General features: G+C 41.0%; 1 protein-coding gene across 1 annotated transcript in view; it reads left to right on the plus strand.

Annotated features, from left to right (window-relative positions):
* Positions 1 to 13,930, plus strand: part of PLPPR1 (phospholipid phosphatase related 1) — a gene marked incomplete at both ends in the record, with an annotated part of 73,419 nt that extends 59,489 nt beyond the window's left edge. Inside the window, 4 exons of the mRNA XM_082335871.1 lie at positions 2,560 to 2,810; positions 9,675 to 9,851; positions 11,839 to 11,970; positions 13,898 to 13,930. Coding sequence (XP_082191997.1) covers positions 2,560 to 2,810; positions 9,675 to 9,851; positions 11,839 to 11,970; positions 13,898 to 13,930 — 593 coding nt within the window. The remainder of the gene's footprint in view (positions 1 to 2,559; positions 2,811 to 9,674; positions 9,852 to 11,838; positions 11,971 to 13,897) is intronic.
* Positions 13,931 to 18,803: the final 4,873 nt, after the last annotated feature.

The following is an 18,803-nucleotide window of genomic DNA, read 5'->3' on the forward strand; positions in this document are numbered from 1 at the left end:
AGAGCATGATAAAGGTTTCAACCATGGCTTGTTCTGTTCTGCAAAGTACTGCAGTGCTCAGCAGTTGTGTCTAGGCCAGCACTTTCAGTGCTACCAAATATTGAGAAAATGCAGGTGTTGAAACTTTTTGTTTTTCCAGAGGAAAACACTGAAGCACCTTCATACCTGTGCACTGCCTAGAGATTGAAATAACTTTGTGAAGCCCACGAGCTTTTTCTGAAACACTGCAGTTCCTGGCTTGTACTTACATGATAAAGGCCATGGGCCAGACTACGTGGCTCTTCTTAGATTTCCTCTAAGTATTGTAAAGGGCTGGGTAATAATCCTCACTGTGTTCCCTGTGATTTGCACAGCATAACAAAAAGATGCCATTTAAAGCAAGCTGTGCCAAAAAATTTTAAGAATTTGGCCAAAGAGCTGTATATAACATGAGATTAATCTCTGGCATAACTTGCTGTTTCACCAGGCTGAAAAGGTCCTTATACTGCCTTTTTCCTTTGAACTTGCTTGTGCAGTGGCTAATGTAGATGAAGAGTTCCTGCTGGCTGTGGAAAACCATGGATTTAAAATATTAGCAGAGGGATAAAAGAAATAAAGGAGCAGTGTCAGTGCTCTCTGCATTTCCTTTTTTAGACACAGACACTTAGCAGGATAAACGAGAGGAAGACTGTCACGCAAGTAGAAAGATGGGTCAGTCCTGCAGTCTAGAACCAGAGGAAAGCTACCTCCTTCTTTGACCACCACTGGCTTTTCAAATCCATAATCACACATCAGTTCATTAATAATGAATAATAATAAACTCATTTAAAGAATAGTAATAAACTTGGTCCCCAAAATTGTCTTCACTGTGGTAAGGCTCCTTCCGAACTTTGGGGAAGTGTGGTGAGGAGTGCTCTGCACTCCTGCAGCAGCTCCAGGCAGCGACCCAAGGAGAGGGCTGTTCCTGTCAGTAGCCCAGTGAGGAAGCTGTGTTACAGCACAGCTGTATCAGTCACACCACACCATCTCTGTGAGACAGTGGCACTGGTAAGCCCCACTTGACACTCGTACAATGAATCCATTTTTAGTTATGGATTTTATTTTATGTTACTGTCTGTGCAAGTGTCCTGTGTGTAGATAGGCCCTGAATGTTTAGAAGGACCTAACTCTGTCAACTGTAGCCCTTCTACTTTCTGTTACCTGCATGGTGGGCGACAATATCTGCAGAATGATCTTTGATTCTTGTTAATTTGATGTAAAGCATTTTCTGCTGCATTATATTGCTGACTCCCTGATATTTTTTGTTTCTCAGACTATAGCAGGTTTTTTTCTTTTTTTTTTTTTTTCTAAACTCAGTACAGATAAGCAGTGAAATTGTTATAACCATGGTCAATTGTTACAACCAGCTCTTAAGATTTTATCACAGCTCTCCTAATATGTTTTCCCTGGAGCTCCAGCTCTTGGTCATATTTAAATGCATAGCAATCTGAGCTAATTTATAGTTTAAATGACTTTTGCTTACAGAGCTACAGGAGGGAGAAAGCAAAAATATATGACCCTCAACATTCCCACACCAAAAGTAAATATTTATTTGTTCTAAATTTTTGTGACACTTTAATTCACCTTAGTGGTGGGAAGGAGGAAAGGACAGCCGATTTAGTCTTTTGGAACGTTTGAGTTCAGCATTTCTGCAAACCTGCTTTTCTGTTCTGTTGGCATGTAGGTGGTAATTGCAAGTAAAAGATCCTCATATATGTTCATAGCAGCTGTAGCAGGTATTGGTAACAGTCATGGGGAGTCAGTGGAGGATGTGACAACTGCAGTATTGAGCAAGGGATGTTACACAACCCTGGAAATGTTGCTGCATTCAAGTGAATGCTTCCTGCTATAGCATTTGCAGGTATGTGCTCCCAGTGACATGACCTGAACTGCAACTGCGTGGAAATGTCTTCCAGAGGAAAGCATTAGGATATTTCCCAAAGGACCTGCCAAATATTGCTATATCAGGATCTTAATTTTTCAACATCAGGACAGTGAATAGTCAAAATCCAAAAGGTACTTGACAATAGACAGTTACAATAAGTGCAGTATTGTGTCTCAGCACTACTCTTTCAGGTTCAGAGCCATTATATTACCATTTTTTGGCCCAGATGTGGTAAAGATACATAAACATTTTTAACAACTCATGTGCATGACATCTAACTGCAGGCTATGACCCTTTGTCATAGTGGAAACTTTACAGGCATAGTATAGGTGCAGAGTTTTCAGTGAAATCTACAGCTCACAGTTCTGTTCAGAGCTTGAATTACAAAAGTACTTAGGCACTTACTTATCATTTTCAGCCTGTTTCTGAGTCCTTCTGGAGTCACTGAGTTAAGCACCTGTCATGTCAGAGATAAGCATGCGGTCTTTTGTGTCATGCCTTTGATGCAGGACTCTGCTGGAGTCAGCAGGGGCTTCTTCCAGGAAATGAATGCAGACTTTGATCCCTTAGCTCTCATTATGTCTCTTCCTTTCCGGTACCAAGGTGTTTTTTTAAACCTGTTTGAATAATCATTATTTTTTAACCTTTCCTTGCAGGAGTGTTTGCGTTTGGACTTTTTGCCACTGACATATTTGTAAATGCTGGCCAGGTTGTGACTGGGAACTTGGCTCCCTACTTCCTGACTGTATGTAAACCCAACTACACTGGAAACGACTGTCGGGCCCACCACCAGTTCATAAACAATGGCAACATCTGCACTGGGGATGTGGAGGTGATTGAAAAGGCAAGGAGATCCTTTCCATCCAAACATGCTGCTTTGAGCATCTACTCAGCTTTATATGCCACGGTGAGTGCCAGTGATGATTGCTAACTTGTATGAGAGGTTTCTGTATGTGCATCTAGATGGGGCCATTTTTCTTACAATGTGTTTTTGAAGAAAAAGAGTGTTGTTTGGGGAAGGGTTTTCTTCTTTATCTGTGGGGGAAAATCCCATTCTCTCTGTGTTTTGCCAATCCTAGTATAAGCAAATCAAATGCTCATTGTTTTTGAGGCACTGTATAATACAGAGGCATGAGGTCCTAATCTTGTCTTTGCTGCTGATTTTCTCAGAAGCCTTTGAGTATGCATTCAACCTCTTTTTCTCCCTGCCCCTTTCTCATGAACATTAAAATGAGGTTGATGCTTAAATGGCTCCTGGATCACTACTATTTCTTTTGTTCACATGCCATTGGTTGTTGAACATTTAAAATGTAAATTGTGCCATTTCAATGGGAGGCTGAACTAGGCTGGATTTTGCTCCCCTTCTTTAGCATCTGAATTCCCCATGCAAAGAAGGTTGTTATAAAAGTCAGTGACAGAATTTTGCTGTTATCACAGAGAAATGGACGCCAGTTGACATCTTGACAAGGTGACACTGCTATACTGTCAGGAAGGAAATTGGCTTTAAAAGTCTAGTGAAACAGATCAGCTGCTCCTTTGTGTTCTCTGGCTAAAGTGTCTGCAATGTTTGAAAATTGATCCAAGAAGCTTACTCATGAAGCAGAAAACCTTGGTGGTTTTGCCATTAAGATCCAAGGACTTAATCTGGTTCTGATCTCAAAATGGCTTAACTAGGTCTTTTTTCCCCCAATAGCTTGATTCAAATGAGTGGCAGAGTCTGTCTGTAGGTCATCAGGATTTGAGAAAAGCCTTAAACATATTTACTTATTTACATATTTACTGATTATTTTACCCTGATCTTGGTAGCAGATGAATAAAACACCACATTATTACTATAAAATGAAGAGGGCACTCGCTGCTGTTTCAATATCCATCTGTTTGCACTGAATGTTGAGTGAATAATGATCGAGATATAAATTGGTAACTCCTTTGATCAGGATTTGTTGGGAAGTGTTTGGAAAGCTCAGAACATTTTGCATGCATTACTTCTGAACAATAAGCAACCATGTGTGAAATACAGTTCCCAATAAATTCAGCATAGTTGTAGCAGCTGTTTTCATCATGATAAACTCTTGGGTGGAAGCTCCAGAATCAGGCTTGGTCCTGGTTCTGCCCTAAGCTAGTTACATCTTTTCATGGACTTTCCCTGCCCAACCTTCCTTGTTTCCTAGGAAGGCAAGTCTTCTACAAACAGGCTGATTTCTACAACTGAAGGGGAATAATGCTTTTCCTTGCTGAGCTTAAGTCCCCAGTAGTTCAGTGTTTCTGAGCCCTAGTCCTTCAAGAGTACCTGTGATGGGCCTGCACTTCTTCCACATAGGAAGATACCAGGTGGAACCGGGACATGGAGTTATTTCTGAGCCGCAAGGTCATAAAAGTCTGCCCTTAAGGCATTTCAGGCTACAGTCCAATTTTAGCCCAGTTCTCTGCCTGAAGACACCCTCTAGTACTACAGGTGTTGTCACTTGTCTTTTCTCTGCCTGTCAGCTGGGAATAACATGAGCATTTCACAAGAAATGCAGTGTTCAGATCTAGCTTTGCTTAATAATTGTGCTGTGCACAATTTTTTGAGAAGTGTCTTGCTGATTCTAATATGCGTGATAATGTGGGCTGCTGAACAAGAAACACAGGGTATTTGGTTAGTAATAGCTGTATTTTGCATAAAGCTGAAGATCTGAACCATGGCACAAGAAAAATAAAACAGGTTGAACACGAGGAGGCAGGAGAATGGAATCAGCTCAGACATTGTCTTTCATTGAGTAAACGCCTGTTGAGATCTGGGAGTCTCCTCCCATCACTGAATGTTGAGTACCCTCTGCAGATGTCTCTGTACTGATTTGTTCATTAGTCTGCTAGTGACAGTACTCCTACTGTGATTGAATTGTCTTTTTGTTTTTTGGTTTTGTTTTTTTTTGTTTTTTTTTTTTTATAATCTGGGTTTTATATGTAATCAACTAGGCTTTTTCTTGTCACCTGTCAAAGAAGCTGAAGAGAACCCAAAGCATCACTTTTGTGATCTCTGCAGGCAGAGATGAATCTTATATGCCTAAAGCAGGGGAAAGAGAAAACAGCCAGCAGCCCCAAAACTTAGAATGTCATCTAATGAAATTTTATTAGTCTCCCAGAATTATCGCAGGAAGAGATAGCAGTCACTGTACATAGTACATGCTGCTGTACAGTTACTTCTGCTTCTAAGTACCTTTCCCAAGGTAAAATGATAGGCTAGAAATACTCCTTAATTTGTTAACATTTCTGGCAAAAACCAAAACACAGGTGATAAAATCATATGCTGCATATGGGCATCCCAGTTACATCACCTTTAAACAAATGTTACTTCATGCTCTTCTGAGAAAGATCATGGAAGAGTCAATGACAAGGACATCTAACAGATGGTAGTGTTCAATTAGAACATTGAAAATTAAAGTATTTCACCAGCACAACTGGAGGGCCTCTTATTGCAGAGTGAAGGTAGATATCCTTGCTGATCCTTCTGTTTGCCTCTGGAGTGAAAGCAAGGAGAATTGTTTTACAGTCACAACAGGGTCTCTATGGTTGAAAGGTACAACTAATCACTTAGATTGACTGTTTATTAGTGTTTTTAGGATTCTTCAGCTAAACTCTTGCCTAGCAGCATCCACAAGTAATGCCTTCTGTCACCTCTGTCTGGCTAGAAGACTCTACCTCATGACACTGGATCACAACCTGGAACATGTTGTTTATGCCTACGTGCGTTGCTTCTTGACTACATTAGAGTGATACATTATACCTGGACGTGAAACTTCCAACATTTGGGAATCTCTGAATAGCAGAGAACACTACAGCAAATCCTTTCTGGAACCTAGATCACTGTGACCCCACAAACAATTTCTTCCATTTCTGCATTAACACCTACCATAGACTAATCAATGAAATTCAAGGCCTTGGCACTTCAAACAGCTGCACTGAGCATCTAGGAGACTGCATCATGTTCTACAATACCCATCATTGTCAAAGGGTCTGCTTCTCTCTTACTGTAGAAATCTCTATGGTAAAGAAAAAGATTGTCTGTAAAGTTTGTAGGACATCATAGAATTTTCCAGTATTGGTATGAAATTGTAAACTTTCCAAGGAAAATAAACTATGACAAATCTCCCCACTTTCTGCCGAAAGAACAAGACAGACTTCTTCCTCACTGCCTTTCTCATCATAGATATAACATATATTCTAAATATATGCATATATTTGCATATATATATATAAAATATGTATATGTATGTCTGTCTGTTTTAAGCTTGCAAACAAAAAAAGCCTCCTTGACTGTCTATGCTTTTGTCTGTCTGAAAAAGATGGGAGAGGAATTACACACAGGATGAATGCTACTATTGTGCATTGCACACTGCTAAGTACACTGCTTGAGTGTACTGATAAGAGCACAGTAAAGAAGCTGAGTTGATAATTTATATAGTTAAGTTATATGTAATTAATTTTTTTATATGATTTATTCTATTTTCTTCATATCTTTTTATATTCACTTCCTTCCTCCCTCTCCCAGCCACCAAATAACTGGTTTTGACATTTAGAGCTTTGTAAATAAATTTGCCCTATAAATAGCATTGTGGGAAATTTTCAAAAACACCTGCTGTGTGTAGAAAAGCAAGGTAAGTGACTTTCACTGAGATTTTGGGCTTTCTCACAAAGCTTTGAAAACATGCTCTAAGTAAAAGGGTAAACACATTGTGAGAATCTTAAAAAAAATATCTTGGCTTTAGGGACAAGAACAACAAAGATCAAACTGCAGTGGTCAGGAAGTCTGACCAGAATGGGTAAGCTCTCCCAGTTTTTTCTGAGCTCAGTGTGTGATTTATGGATGAACTGGAGCATACCTTCTGGGAAAACAGTTTGTCTTGTTTTAAACCCTCCTCATGAGGGTTTAACAGATTTCCCGTGGCAATCTGTTCACATGGTTAATTACCCTCATTGCTAAAAATGTTCTCTTTACTACAAGTTTACGTTTTCCTGCTGAGATGCATGAAACTCACATACATTAGATATACTTCCCATCTGTAAAAAGAACTTTCCCATGTGGGTAACCCAAAGATCCAGCTTCATCTCATACCTGTAAGAAAACAAGCATGCATGGATTGTTCTCTGTAGCTAGGGTTTGCAGCTGTTGCAGCAGGACTGCATTGTTACCTTAAAGAGGTAATGCTTTTCCTTTGGATGCTGTAAACCGCAGTACTGCTTTGGTGGGGAACAGGAAAGCAATCCAGCTCCCTATTGCTCATTTGAATTGGCTTCTGCTGAAAGAAATGCACAGGGTGAAAGGACGGGCGGTAATGACTCACACCGTGGCACTTCACGATATTTTTTCCTATTGTTTCCCAAGAACCTGAACGTGAGTTTTGGTGATAGTCAGGTGCAACTCAACCTACCAGCAAAGACTGGGGCAAGATTGCCGCCTAGCGCTCAGTTGCTCACTGTCATTTCAAGGCATGTGCTGCAGTCAGGTATTAGGTTGGAAAAACAAAGCAAGCAGGAACCTCTCGAGTAGCTTAGTCCCATTCCCAATGCTATTACACACTATAATATTCCAGTTCATAATTTGAATTAATCTTTAAATGATGTGCTCAGCAGCATATTTAAGGGCAGAAGACTTCATTTTCCCAGGCAGAGGTCTGGCAAATTCAGCTGTTAGAAGTCTAGTACTGCAGTTTCTTGGCACGTGAAAGTATAATTTTGCCTAGGTACAGGTCTGGAGGCAGTCATATCTGCCTTCCCCCGGTTGGTTTCTCTGGCCTGTCCCTTCCCTTCCAGGAGGTGGTTGCTGCATCTCTTCCCTTCTTCTAGAGTTACATATTGTATTGGGTTTAAAGCTAACATTTTTAACACCCGCCAGTGAGGGGAAGCCAGCTGTAGGGACGTTTGATGGCCCAGTCAGGGAAAAGAAATACGGACAGGGAGAAAGTTAGGGTAAAAAATATGTACAATACAGCAGGATAAAGGAATATATGAAAGGCAATGAACAGAGTGACCTTGAGAATGGGTATAATTTCTGTTTCTTGATCCCAAAACTATGTGCCAGACCATAGTGATCTCTGTATACCTGGCTCACGAAGAAAAGGACAGGCATTAAAATATAGTAAAATAATTGCCCATGGTTGCCAAATAGATCGTGGAATGTGAAGCAAGCTGTGCTGGTAGTTGCAATTGGAAGCACCAAACCTCCTTCCTTCAGCAGCGGCACAGGAAGATCCCGAGGTAGCTTGACCCCAGCCAAGCCATTCAAGTCTTGGCCAGAGACTGGCAGTGTGAGCCAGCATAGTGTCCTTAGCTGCTGCAGAAGCAACAAAGGAGAGCAACTCTTGGGTATCCACCATCCTGCAGAGTCCCGCTCTGATTTCAGTGCTGTCCATGGCAAAGCACTCAGCAGTGCCCTTCCCCAGAAATGAAGTCATCCCAGAGAAAGATCAGGTGTGTGACCTTCAGACAGCACAATCAGAGATCCCAGTTGTGGTGCTATTGCAGATGTAATTAAAACAATAAGGATCTCCTACAGAGTCTTTTGTCCAGAAGAACAGAACCATATTTCCATTTCTGACAGCTTAAAAAGGGTCAAGAATGGAAATATTTTCAGCTCTGATGATTTTACTGATTTTTACCACAAGAGAACATATTTTTTCTTTGCAAATAAAATGACATCTTTTGATATTAAACACTGGAAGAGACACTTCCATGGCTTGTAATCTTTCCATTCCCCAACAGAAGAGGTGTTTGTACTTTCACTGAATCAGATCTACGCTGTGTGAATCAGGGTCATTTACCAGCTAATTAGTAATAAGAATGAAATTAGTTTTTCAAATGTATCGTCCTGATTCTGTTTCATGTATAAGAGGCAATGTGTCACCTGGAGACACTTCTGGCAAACATATTTGATGTATTTGCTTTGCTTATCAAAGCTTTGGCAATCATGCAGGCATCCATACTTCCTTGCTGAAAAGGATTTTATTGAATTGTTTTGCCATCAGGCTTGCTTTGCTTGATCTTTGTCATTTTGTGGCTCTGGAATTAATGACTGGCTGCTAATTGTGACCCACACGGTTTTACTGTCTCTGTCAAAATGCATTTAAAATAAAATACAAACTGCCAAAAACATGTGGGGTTCATTAAAAAAATATTCAGAGTACAGTGAAACTTCATGCTCTGGAATTACATTTTCAGAATCAACTTTGTTTTGAAAGAAATCTTTCTCATATTCTGTGTTGCATTTCATCTTGCAGAGAAAATGTCTGGAATGGTTTCTCTTAATGATGTTCTCTGTTTCTTAAACTTAACGCCACTTAGGAAACTCGGGCAGCTAGTTCATACATCTGCTAGGCGCTCCATCATGTGCACATTACAGTTTCTGCAGGAGTATAAACACAATTTTTTCACTCCCTTTGCAAACATTTAGTCATGCACATTCAGAGTGCGTGTTTGCTAGCATATGAGCAAGTACTGGCACAAGTTGGGAAGCCAGTAAAACTGAGCCTGTACATACCAGCTCAGAAAAAGTCCAGTGGGTAAATGCAGTTGGTAGGATATTTGACATCTTGAAGCAGCATTTAACAGTATCTCTTTTGTTCTCTTAAAAGTGTTCTCTGAATTACCTTAAACCTCTTCCTCCATTTCCCAATGCTTTTTTTAATGAATCATGGGTTTTGTTACATCCTTGCTGATTTTGGATTTGTCTGGGAGGAAAAAGATGCATTTCTGGCAGAGCCCCTTTTCATTTTTGGCTTGCCCTTTGTTTCAGATGTACATCACAAGCACAATTAAAACAAAGAGTAGCAGGCTAGCCAAACCTGTGCTGTGTCTGGGTACCCTGTGTGCTGCGTTCCTTACTGGGCTAAATCGAGTTTCTGAGTATCGAAACCACTGTTCGGACGTGATCGCAGGCTTCATCTTGGGGAGTGCTGTAGCCTTGTTTCTGGTAAGCCCATCAGTCCTTCTGCATTCCTTTTAAAAATACCTCAGTTTAACCAAAAAAAAAAAAAAAAAATTACTATTCTCTTGTGGCCTTGTGGCGTATTGCAGCTGATTAATTGAGTTGCTAAGAACTAATTCTAGCCCCATCTAATTAAAGGTATCATCAGAGAAAATCCTAATATGAAATCAGGTTCATACTAATTGATAAGGCTAATATGATGACATTGTGCATTGTATGTATTTCAAGATTATTTTAATTACTGTACACGTTCTTACTTGACCTGTCCTGGAAAATGCTTTAAAGATGATGTAGATATCAACTAATGTCAAAAGCGGGGCGTGCTTGAGACTTCTTCTCTGACACCCCTGTTGCAATACCCCACTGTCTGCCTGATATCTGGCAAAAATGTAGGATACAGGGTGTTGTCTGGGGCTCTAAGCAGTGGTCCTCATTCTCCATTTTATTTCAGACCATGAAAGAAGTGCAATAGAAAGGAAGGTCAGGACAAACTCCCTGGGAGACAAAACTACCTCCCTTTGCAGCATTTGGAGTTGAGCTGAAATTGTTCACTATGTCATAGGATAATGAAATGTATTAAAATGTATTAAAAGCCTTCCCACAGAATCTAGGCACAGCATCTCTCTGGACTTCAAATATTACTTGCTCCCCTGTTGGCTGTGTGGTTCAAGTGTTTTCTTTGGTGAGAGATCCCTTGCTGAGGATTTACCCACACAGCAGTCAAGGTGATTCTCACTATTACCAAGAAATGTGCCTGGTTCCATTTAATCAAGTTTCAAAGCTCTCCACTGCATAGCAACAGACACTTTATCCCTGTAATCAGGAGGGATTAGGTTTCAAAAAGATCCCTTAAATGTAGATTGTCTTGTCACTGCTTTTTTTTCCTATTCTGTACTTAAAAAACAAAACAAAACACCCAAAGCTTCACATATCATTTATTTCTGTTCCCTTTAAATAAAAAGATGTCCACAACCTCTGACCTGAATCTCCTAGGCTCTAATGTAAGTAGTTGTCTGATTCCCACTGGGAAAGGCAGTTTAAATCTAGCCCATGCAATATAAGAGGCAGTCACCCCATATATCTGGTCAGGACAATCTATGTGCTCCCAGTACCTGTTTGTAGCAGTGACAGCTGGCTCCTAGCCACATTTTGGCCCTGCAGACCTTCTGCCACCCTGCAAGTGTCACAAGCCCAATTGCAGAGTGGTGGAAGGGCTCTCCCCAGAGCTTGGAGGGAAAGGATGCTGTGAGATTCCTGCTGCTGGCACAAGACTCACTCAGGCTGCAGCCTGCTCCTGGCTCAGGTCTAAAGAGCAGCGAAGAAGAGCCAGCAAGGAGCTAGCTGTAGGAATCGCTCTGACAGCAGATGTCTTTTTTTCCTGTATGTCTTTTTTTCCATTGTGTTCCCAAGCCCCAACCTGCCATGTGTGCTCTTTTTACCATCACCGTGTGGATGCAGTAAGTCTGGTCATGCACAAGGGAAGGGCTTGTAGGATAAACACCACAGCAGTTGTGCTGCAAGTATGCAGGAATGGTGTCAAATGAGCTTGATGTCCTCCAGATGTGAGGTAGATTCAGCCATCCAGTGAGCTGTTTTCACTGTTTGGAAATGATGGTCAGAGTCTGAAGGGAATATTTGGCCAATAAAATGCATCATCAGGGTAGTCCATGGTTCTGTGATCATAAAGCAGACATGGGAGTCTCTGCTGTATAAAACATAAAAAGGCTGAGAATGGTTCATCACCTCAGATTACAGGCCAGATGAACCCATTTACCAAGGTAGTCTACCATGCCCAACTATATCAGTAAACACACTGTAGCCCAAGGCTGAGAGAGATGATGCCTTGAACCAAAACCCAGGTTAAGTTCTTCACAAAAACTGGCAGTTGTGAGACCCCTGATGGTAATTCCTGTGAGTTTTTTTGCTGGGGACAGAACATGCTGACCTCACTGTTTTTTTCTGCATTACACAGGGGATATGTGTTGTCCATAACTTTAAAGGCACTCATGGAGCTCCTTCTAAACCGAAGCCTGAAGACCCACGAGGAATGCCACTAATGGCTTTTCCAAGGGTGGAAAGTCCTCTGGAGACATTGAGTGCACAGGTACTGTAAATTCTCTCACCCAGACCACCACCAAGCACATTTTCTGTTATGGCAGAGTAAAAACTAGTTGTATGCATAACTACACAGTGAGCTGGTTTTATTCCTAACATTAAGTTCATTGAACAGAGTGAATTTGCATCAGAGGAGAGTTTGTTTTAAGGCATTTATCCCTTAAACTACCAAATACTGTAGATCTTCTGCCCCTGTGCACATCCAAAGCTAAAGCAGTAGGATTTCACATGCCTCTGCACATCGTTTGTGATAAAAAACTTTTGCTTAGAAAAGTAGAAAACTGAGAGAAAAGTAAAGATAATTCTGTCTAATTACACTTCAGAATGCTTTTGGGATGTCTTAAGGATTTACTCTAACATTGGTAATCCTGAGGATAAACTATGCTGTCCAGAAAAACATTATAGAGATTAGTTTTTTATTTTTACTACTGTTCAGTATCTGCTATAAGGAGACAAAATCATATGTGGTTTTCTATCTCTAAGTCATCAGAAAATAAGTTAATAGCATTATTTCAAGTTTGCAAAAAATAGGCTAGTAGGAGCAGCATCATTGATGGCGTTTTTGTTAAACTACTAACTTCAAATGGCTTGTCTTGGCGTATCTGAATCATACCCAGTCCTTTCAAAACAGACAAGCAAATGCCACCTGCCAAGAATTTCTGCAAACAAGGAGGAACTGTAGTTTATAGTTATCTGAAATGCCCTGGTGTAATTTATTTGTTCTTTAAATTGTACTTCCTGTATTAGATGGCCTGTCATTCCTGTGTACATGGTGTGTGGCAAGATCAATAGTGACTTTTGTTAAATACTTTGACAAATAAACTAAAAATAGGAATTAAAAAAATTGAAAAGACACTGTTTCTAACTAGTAGAAATATTGTGCTTAATTGAAAAATCAGTTTTGATTAGACAATGATTTGCTGGAAGACTTTCAACTAAATCTGCAGAACTGTGTGCATTAGCTCTTCTCTTGGTGGACTTGCAGTCCAGAAACTAAGTGCTACTTACATATCCTCATTGCATCATGTATGACAAAAGGGCTGAACAGGAGAAAATATTCATAGACTGTGAGAAAAATTTTGTCTAGTCAGCTATTTATAGCTTCTGGACTGTGAAGTGCAGGTAGAGACTAGGCCTTAGCTGTTGATGTCCACTATAACAAACAACAAAATTTTCTCTGATTCAGGGTATAAGTCTCTAAATGACCATACATCTACCATGCAGGAGTAGATTGGGAAAAAAGTGGTCCTACTCTGAAGTTATTATAAACAAGTCCTTGGGAGCTCATTGCTGTTTGATGCAGCATGATCCAAGGACAACTCAGTATTGCCACTGAAGTCCTGGACACTGGCTTCCAAGAACGTTCAATCAACACTGTTTCCACCTAAAGAGGATTTCTGTGTTGCTATATATCTGTGGCTGCATGTGTTTTGTCATAATGACCCCACCTCTCTATGGTTTTAAGCTCTATATGTTCCCTAGTATCAAACTGTGTAGGATCTACATGCACACATCACATGAAGTCAAACCATGGTCTTTTAGGCTCTTCATGACTGAGGACCGACCCACTGTATTAGTTATGTGACTGTATGAAGTGCTCGACCTTGTTCTGACATGTCCTTCTGGACAGGATCCGGTCCAGTTTGAAAGTCTCTCTTGAAAAAGTGGCACCTTGTTTTTCAAGCCTGTTAGTGAGTGTTCATAGCTCATAAGCAGGGCTTGAGTTCAGCGTTTCCCACCACAAGCTCAGGATAGACGGCAGTCACATTTGCACTCATCTCTTCATTTTAAAGCTCTACATTAGCTGGGCAACAGATTTTATTAGTGAAGGTTTTTCTCATTCATTTTACACACTAGGATATGTAAATGCCAAAATGTATACAAATGTTCATGTGTTTGCCTTTTCCTCTTTGCAGAATCACTCTGCCTCTATGACTGAAGTAACCTGAGATGGAAGACTGGCAACAGAAGCTATTTTTTATTACCCTCCAGTACAATACTCCAAGACACACAGTTACTAAATGTCTAACTGTGATGACCAGTATTATGTTATGTCTAGTTAGAGGCTAATGTTTTGTACTTTTTTTGTATGAGGAAGTGATGTAGCTTGCCCTGATTTTTTGTCAGCTTTAATATTATTATGCCAGAATTTAAAAGCAAAATGGAAAAAGAACAAAAAAAACCTTTTCTTGTTTGAAGTGTGCACTGAGGAACTACATCTATGGAATTGTTGATGTTGTTATGTGATATTTGTACACAATTTTTTTTTCATTTTTGAATTTATATATCTTGAAAAAAAAAATTCACTTTTACCTTTTCTTACCATAAGAAGTGCTTCTACCAGTGGGTCAGATTCTGATCTGAGTAAGCTCAGCATAGGTCTGAAGTAATTACATATATTTAACTCAGATTAAAATAATGGTGATCAGGAATCTAACCCGAATGATACTATCAACAAGTAATAAACATCCTTGATTCAGTGAGCTACTTAAGCATTCCTTAGCGTTATGGACTTCAGTTAGCCATCTAGTTTCCAGACTACTTGGCAGACTTGAAGTATGTCCTTAAGCATCTTACTGAATCAAAGCCTGATTGTTCTGGTGTGGGTGATTGTGCTAGTTATTGAAGAATAACTAAAACAACATAATCAGTCTGCAATATAGACAGACTGGACATGAAAATTTATTGTAGTAGCTGATAGCATGTGAGCTGACTATATCATCTCCCTAGATCTCTGTTCCTCCCTGAGGCCCAGCTAAAGCTCCCAGTGAAACCTGGCTTCAGGAATTGACTATGGGGATATACAGCCACCACTGTGGAGCTAAGGCTGCGCTTTAAGTGTTTCATAACTTCATCATAGATTTGTGGGGTAACTAGTAACACTGGTGCAAAGGAAAAGTGACACCACTTCTCCAGTGGAGTGGCATTACTTGGCATTCAGATTGGCATAACCAAGAAGTCAATTTTGCCCCAAGCGTGTAGTTTTCACTGAGGGGCTTTGGCAAGTCAAAAAAAAAAAAAACAAAAAAAAGCAAAACCAAAAAAAATCAAACCTGACACAGTCTGTAGTAGCAGTCTGCATTTTTTAAAATTCTGCCATACAGAATTTATATCAAAACTGCTATTTTACAATTTAACAACTTTGTTTAAAGAAAAAAAAGACAATTAAGTGTGGGGGGAGGGAGGGGGAGAACAAAAAAGAGCCCATTTACAATGGGTAGAAACTGGGGCAAAGGCTTCATTACATGACTTTTCACTGTTTCTAGGGTTTTCCTGCATCTCATTCTTCTAGCATGGTGATAACTGCTGTGTGTCTCCTTTAAAGAATGGAGCCTCTGTCTGTACTTTTACTGGAATGTTTACCTCACATTTCCATGTTCGTTCTTCTTGGCTTTTTTTGTATATTTTTTCCAAAACAGATGCAAAAAAAATTATCAAAAAACCAAAACATGTAGCCTGGTCTTTGTCATTTGCCCGTGACACAAAGAAAATTTGGGATGTCTATTTCTGTCTGGTCTTGCGGTGTTTCTTCCAGGTTGCTATTTTATTCTGACTCTACTGGCATCTGTTTCAGTCTTAGGAATAGAAGGATCAGGCTTGGGCCATGCAGGCTTTCTGTGACCATGAGGAACCATTGATAGTGTTCTGGGTCCCTCACTACAACTTTGATGCAAATTCCCAGGGAAAATTTCTGCTGAATAAATTTGGCTGTGGAACCGGTCGTTGTTCTGCTGTCTTAGGAGAATAATGACATGTTAGGAAAGATAATCAGCAATGAATATTCCATTCAAGGTGCATCCAGTCAGCAGCACCTAAGTCCACTCATACTGCAAAGGGTTAGCAAGGGGTTGAACTGTAAGATAAAAACTTTATGTTCTGTAGCCTAGATTTTGCAGCTGTGAACCCTGAGGCTGTGTTCCTCCCAAGTGTCCTGTTACCACAGCGTGAATCTTGTGTTCATGGTCAATATCTTCCACAGAATTGGTAGTGATGTGGTCCCCCTCTGATTATCCTCTAGCATGATGGTGCAGGCAGTCTTTCTGAATGTGGAAGATGTGGTTTTGAGTTTCTTCCCCATCCTCCAGGTGGAAGAAGGATTTGAATCTCAATTTTCCACTTCCCGAAGGACTGCTTTATCCTTCCAGTTATCCTTCCAGTAAGCGCAGCACAGTGAGAGGCACCTCTCTCCACTTTGAAATAAGCAAGTGAGCCCTCCTCTCTTCTCTGACATGGTGCGTAGGGATGCCTACACCCAGCAAAGGTCTGCAGCTCGATGCATATCCACAGCGGTGTGCATGCTTGTTTGCAAGTGCCTAAGTTCTGAATGAGTGGTTAGATGAAGCTAGACCTATCACACACATTCACTGCACTTCCTTTTGACTAGCTCTATGTGTTTGCTACCATTTTATAGTACCCTCGGCCATTTCCAGCTGACGGATAACCCTCTGCACAGGAAGTCTAAACCTAACAGCACATTTGCTTTTCCCAGGTACCTTTCCCTTCAGGAACAATGTGTGTCCACCTGGAATCTGTGACCCAGTGAAAAATCAGTCTTTAGGCAGCCTTTGGATTTATTTTTTTTTTTTTTTTTTAGTTCTGAGGCACATGTGTACAGTGAGCTCAGGCAGCTAACAGTGGCTTCTGTAGTCCAGTCATATGACCAACTGTGTAAAATAAACATGTTGCAGCGGCTAGCTTTTCATCATGGAGCTGGATCATCTCTTAAGACGGATGTGTGACCCTTGGGCTGCGTGCAGTTTCATGTGCTTCAGGTATGAACCTGGTCTATGCAATATGGGTGGCACCAGTGTCTGATGCCCCTGCTTGGGGGGGTCACCCAACTGGATGGCTGTGGCCTCTCTGTGCCCCCCAGCTAACTCCCGTCAGACAGGGAAGTGGGTACCCCTGCAGAGCCATTGTTCTTGCTCCTCCCAGTGTGCGGATTGTGCCTCTTGGCTGTGCGAAGGCTCTGGAACATGACTCTTGGGATCAGGAAAAGCATCTGCCCCTGCCTTAATCGAGTACCTGTATGGAGGGAAAATTGGCACATCTCATCAAAACCAGGGGCCAGCATTAGAAATAAAATGTTCATCCTCCCCCAAACTTGAATGGGCAGACTTTGCTGATGTCCCCACAAGCTGGCAGAGGTGGTGGTGTAGGACAGCCTCCCTCAGCTAGTTGTACACGTGAAGGAGCCTCTTCATAGCGCACTGCAGCTTTCTCTCATTCCTGGAGACACCGGTCCACCTAGTACGGCATCCAGTCTGTTAAGAAATACCCTCCTAACCTGGCTTCTTTACACTTTCTTTTGATCTTCTCCACTGGTTCTGTCTAAAACAAATGAAGATCAGGCTTCCTGCAAATGCACAGGCCATGCTTTGAATTATTTATTTATTTATTTATACTTGAATTCAACAGAAATTAGGTACTTTTGAAAGCCCAAGGATTAAAAAAAGCGTTTACGCACCTAGAAGTCTTAGCCCATCCATGGCACAGGTGTTCCATGCAAGACTTCCATCTCACTTCTGACTTCTGCTTTTTCAGCTTATTGCAAGCAGTTAGAAGTTTTGCGTCTCAAACGCCCGTATCTGATCTTCTTCCTTTGTACTTTAGTCCCTGCAGCTTCTTGTGCAGGTGTGCTGGTGAAAGTGTGAGGTTTGCACCTCAGAGGGACTAAAGTATTTGAGATTAGGGAAATGGCAATTTGACTCAACTCAGACACAGCAAAACATGAGACGAGGCTGTTGTCATGCTCCTTTCTTGCCTGTCCTCCTACTTTTCAGTCTTCTATTTTTCACTGTCTCTTCTGACCACATTACATAAGCTCTGAAGGTTACATACTGGGAGAGACACAGAGCAGAAAGTGCAACTACCACTGAAAGTGTTGTTTAGATAATGAGTACTGAGTAAGAGGAAACAAAGAGGCTTAGGTATCTCTCCTTTGATGGGAAGAAGACATAATTTCATGAAAAAAATACTTCCAATTCATTGCTGCAAAACAACCTCTGAAGCAGACAAGATGACACAGATTTAGCTATTTATCACACTGTGTTTTTGTGATAAGGTACAGGGAAAGGATTTGTGAACAGCTAGCTTTCCACAGTGACCAGTGAAACATCCCCAGTTCCCGCACATTCACCACGCGATGGAACATGTAGTAATACACTTATGCTATTCTGTAATTCCCCAGGACTTAAAAGAAGAAAAGAATAGGTTTCTTAAATTTCTTCAGAGCTATGAGAAGAAAGTAGCACTTGAGAAGTTTGCTGAATAAAGAAACTGAGCACTGCAACACACAAAAGCAGCAGTTCCTAAGTGTTCTTCGGGTACTTGCATGCTGAAAGAAAGCAAGGGAGCTAGGGCTCAGGAGAGCAAGTGGTATAACCAGGGTATTTCTGGGTCATTCATTCCCAGAAATATCACTGTCCTGGTTTTGGCTGGGATAAAGTTAATTTTCTCCGAAGCAGCTAGTATGGGGCTGTTTTGGATTTCTGCTGGAAACAGTGTTGATAACACAGGGACATTTTTTTTTACTGATGAGCCGTGCTTGCACAGAGTCAAGGCCTTTTCTGCTTCTCACCCCACCCCACCAGTGAGCAGGCTGGGGCTGCACAAGAAGCTGGGAGGGGACACAGCCAGGACAGCTGACCCCAACTGACCAAAGGGCTATGCCATACCGTATGAGGTTGTAGCGAGGTGGGGGTCGGTCTCTTCTCCCTAGTAACGAGTGACAGAACGAGAGGAAACGGCCTCAAGCTGCGCCAGGGGAAGTTTAGGTTGGATATTAGGAAACAATTCTACACTGATAGGGTAGTCAGGCAT

The sequence above is a fragment of the Platalea leucorodia genome, assembly GCF_965183815.1.
Source record: "Platalea leucorodia genome assembly, chromosome: Z".
Classification (NCBI taxonomy): domain Eukaryota; kingdom Metazoa; phylum Chordata; class Aves; order Pelecaniformes; family Threskiornithidae; genus Platalea; species Platalea leucorodia.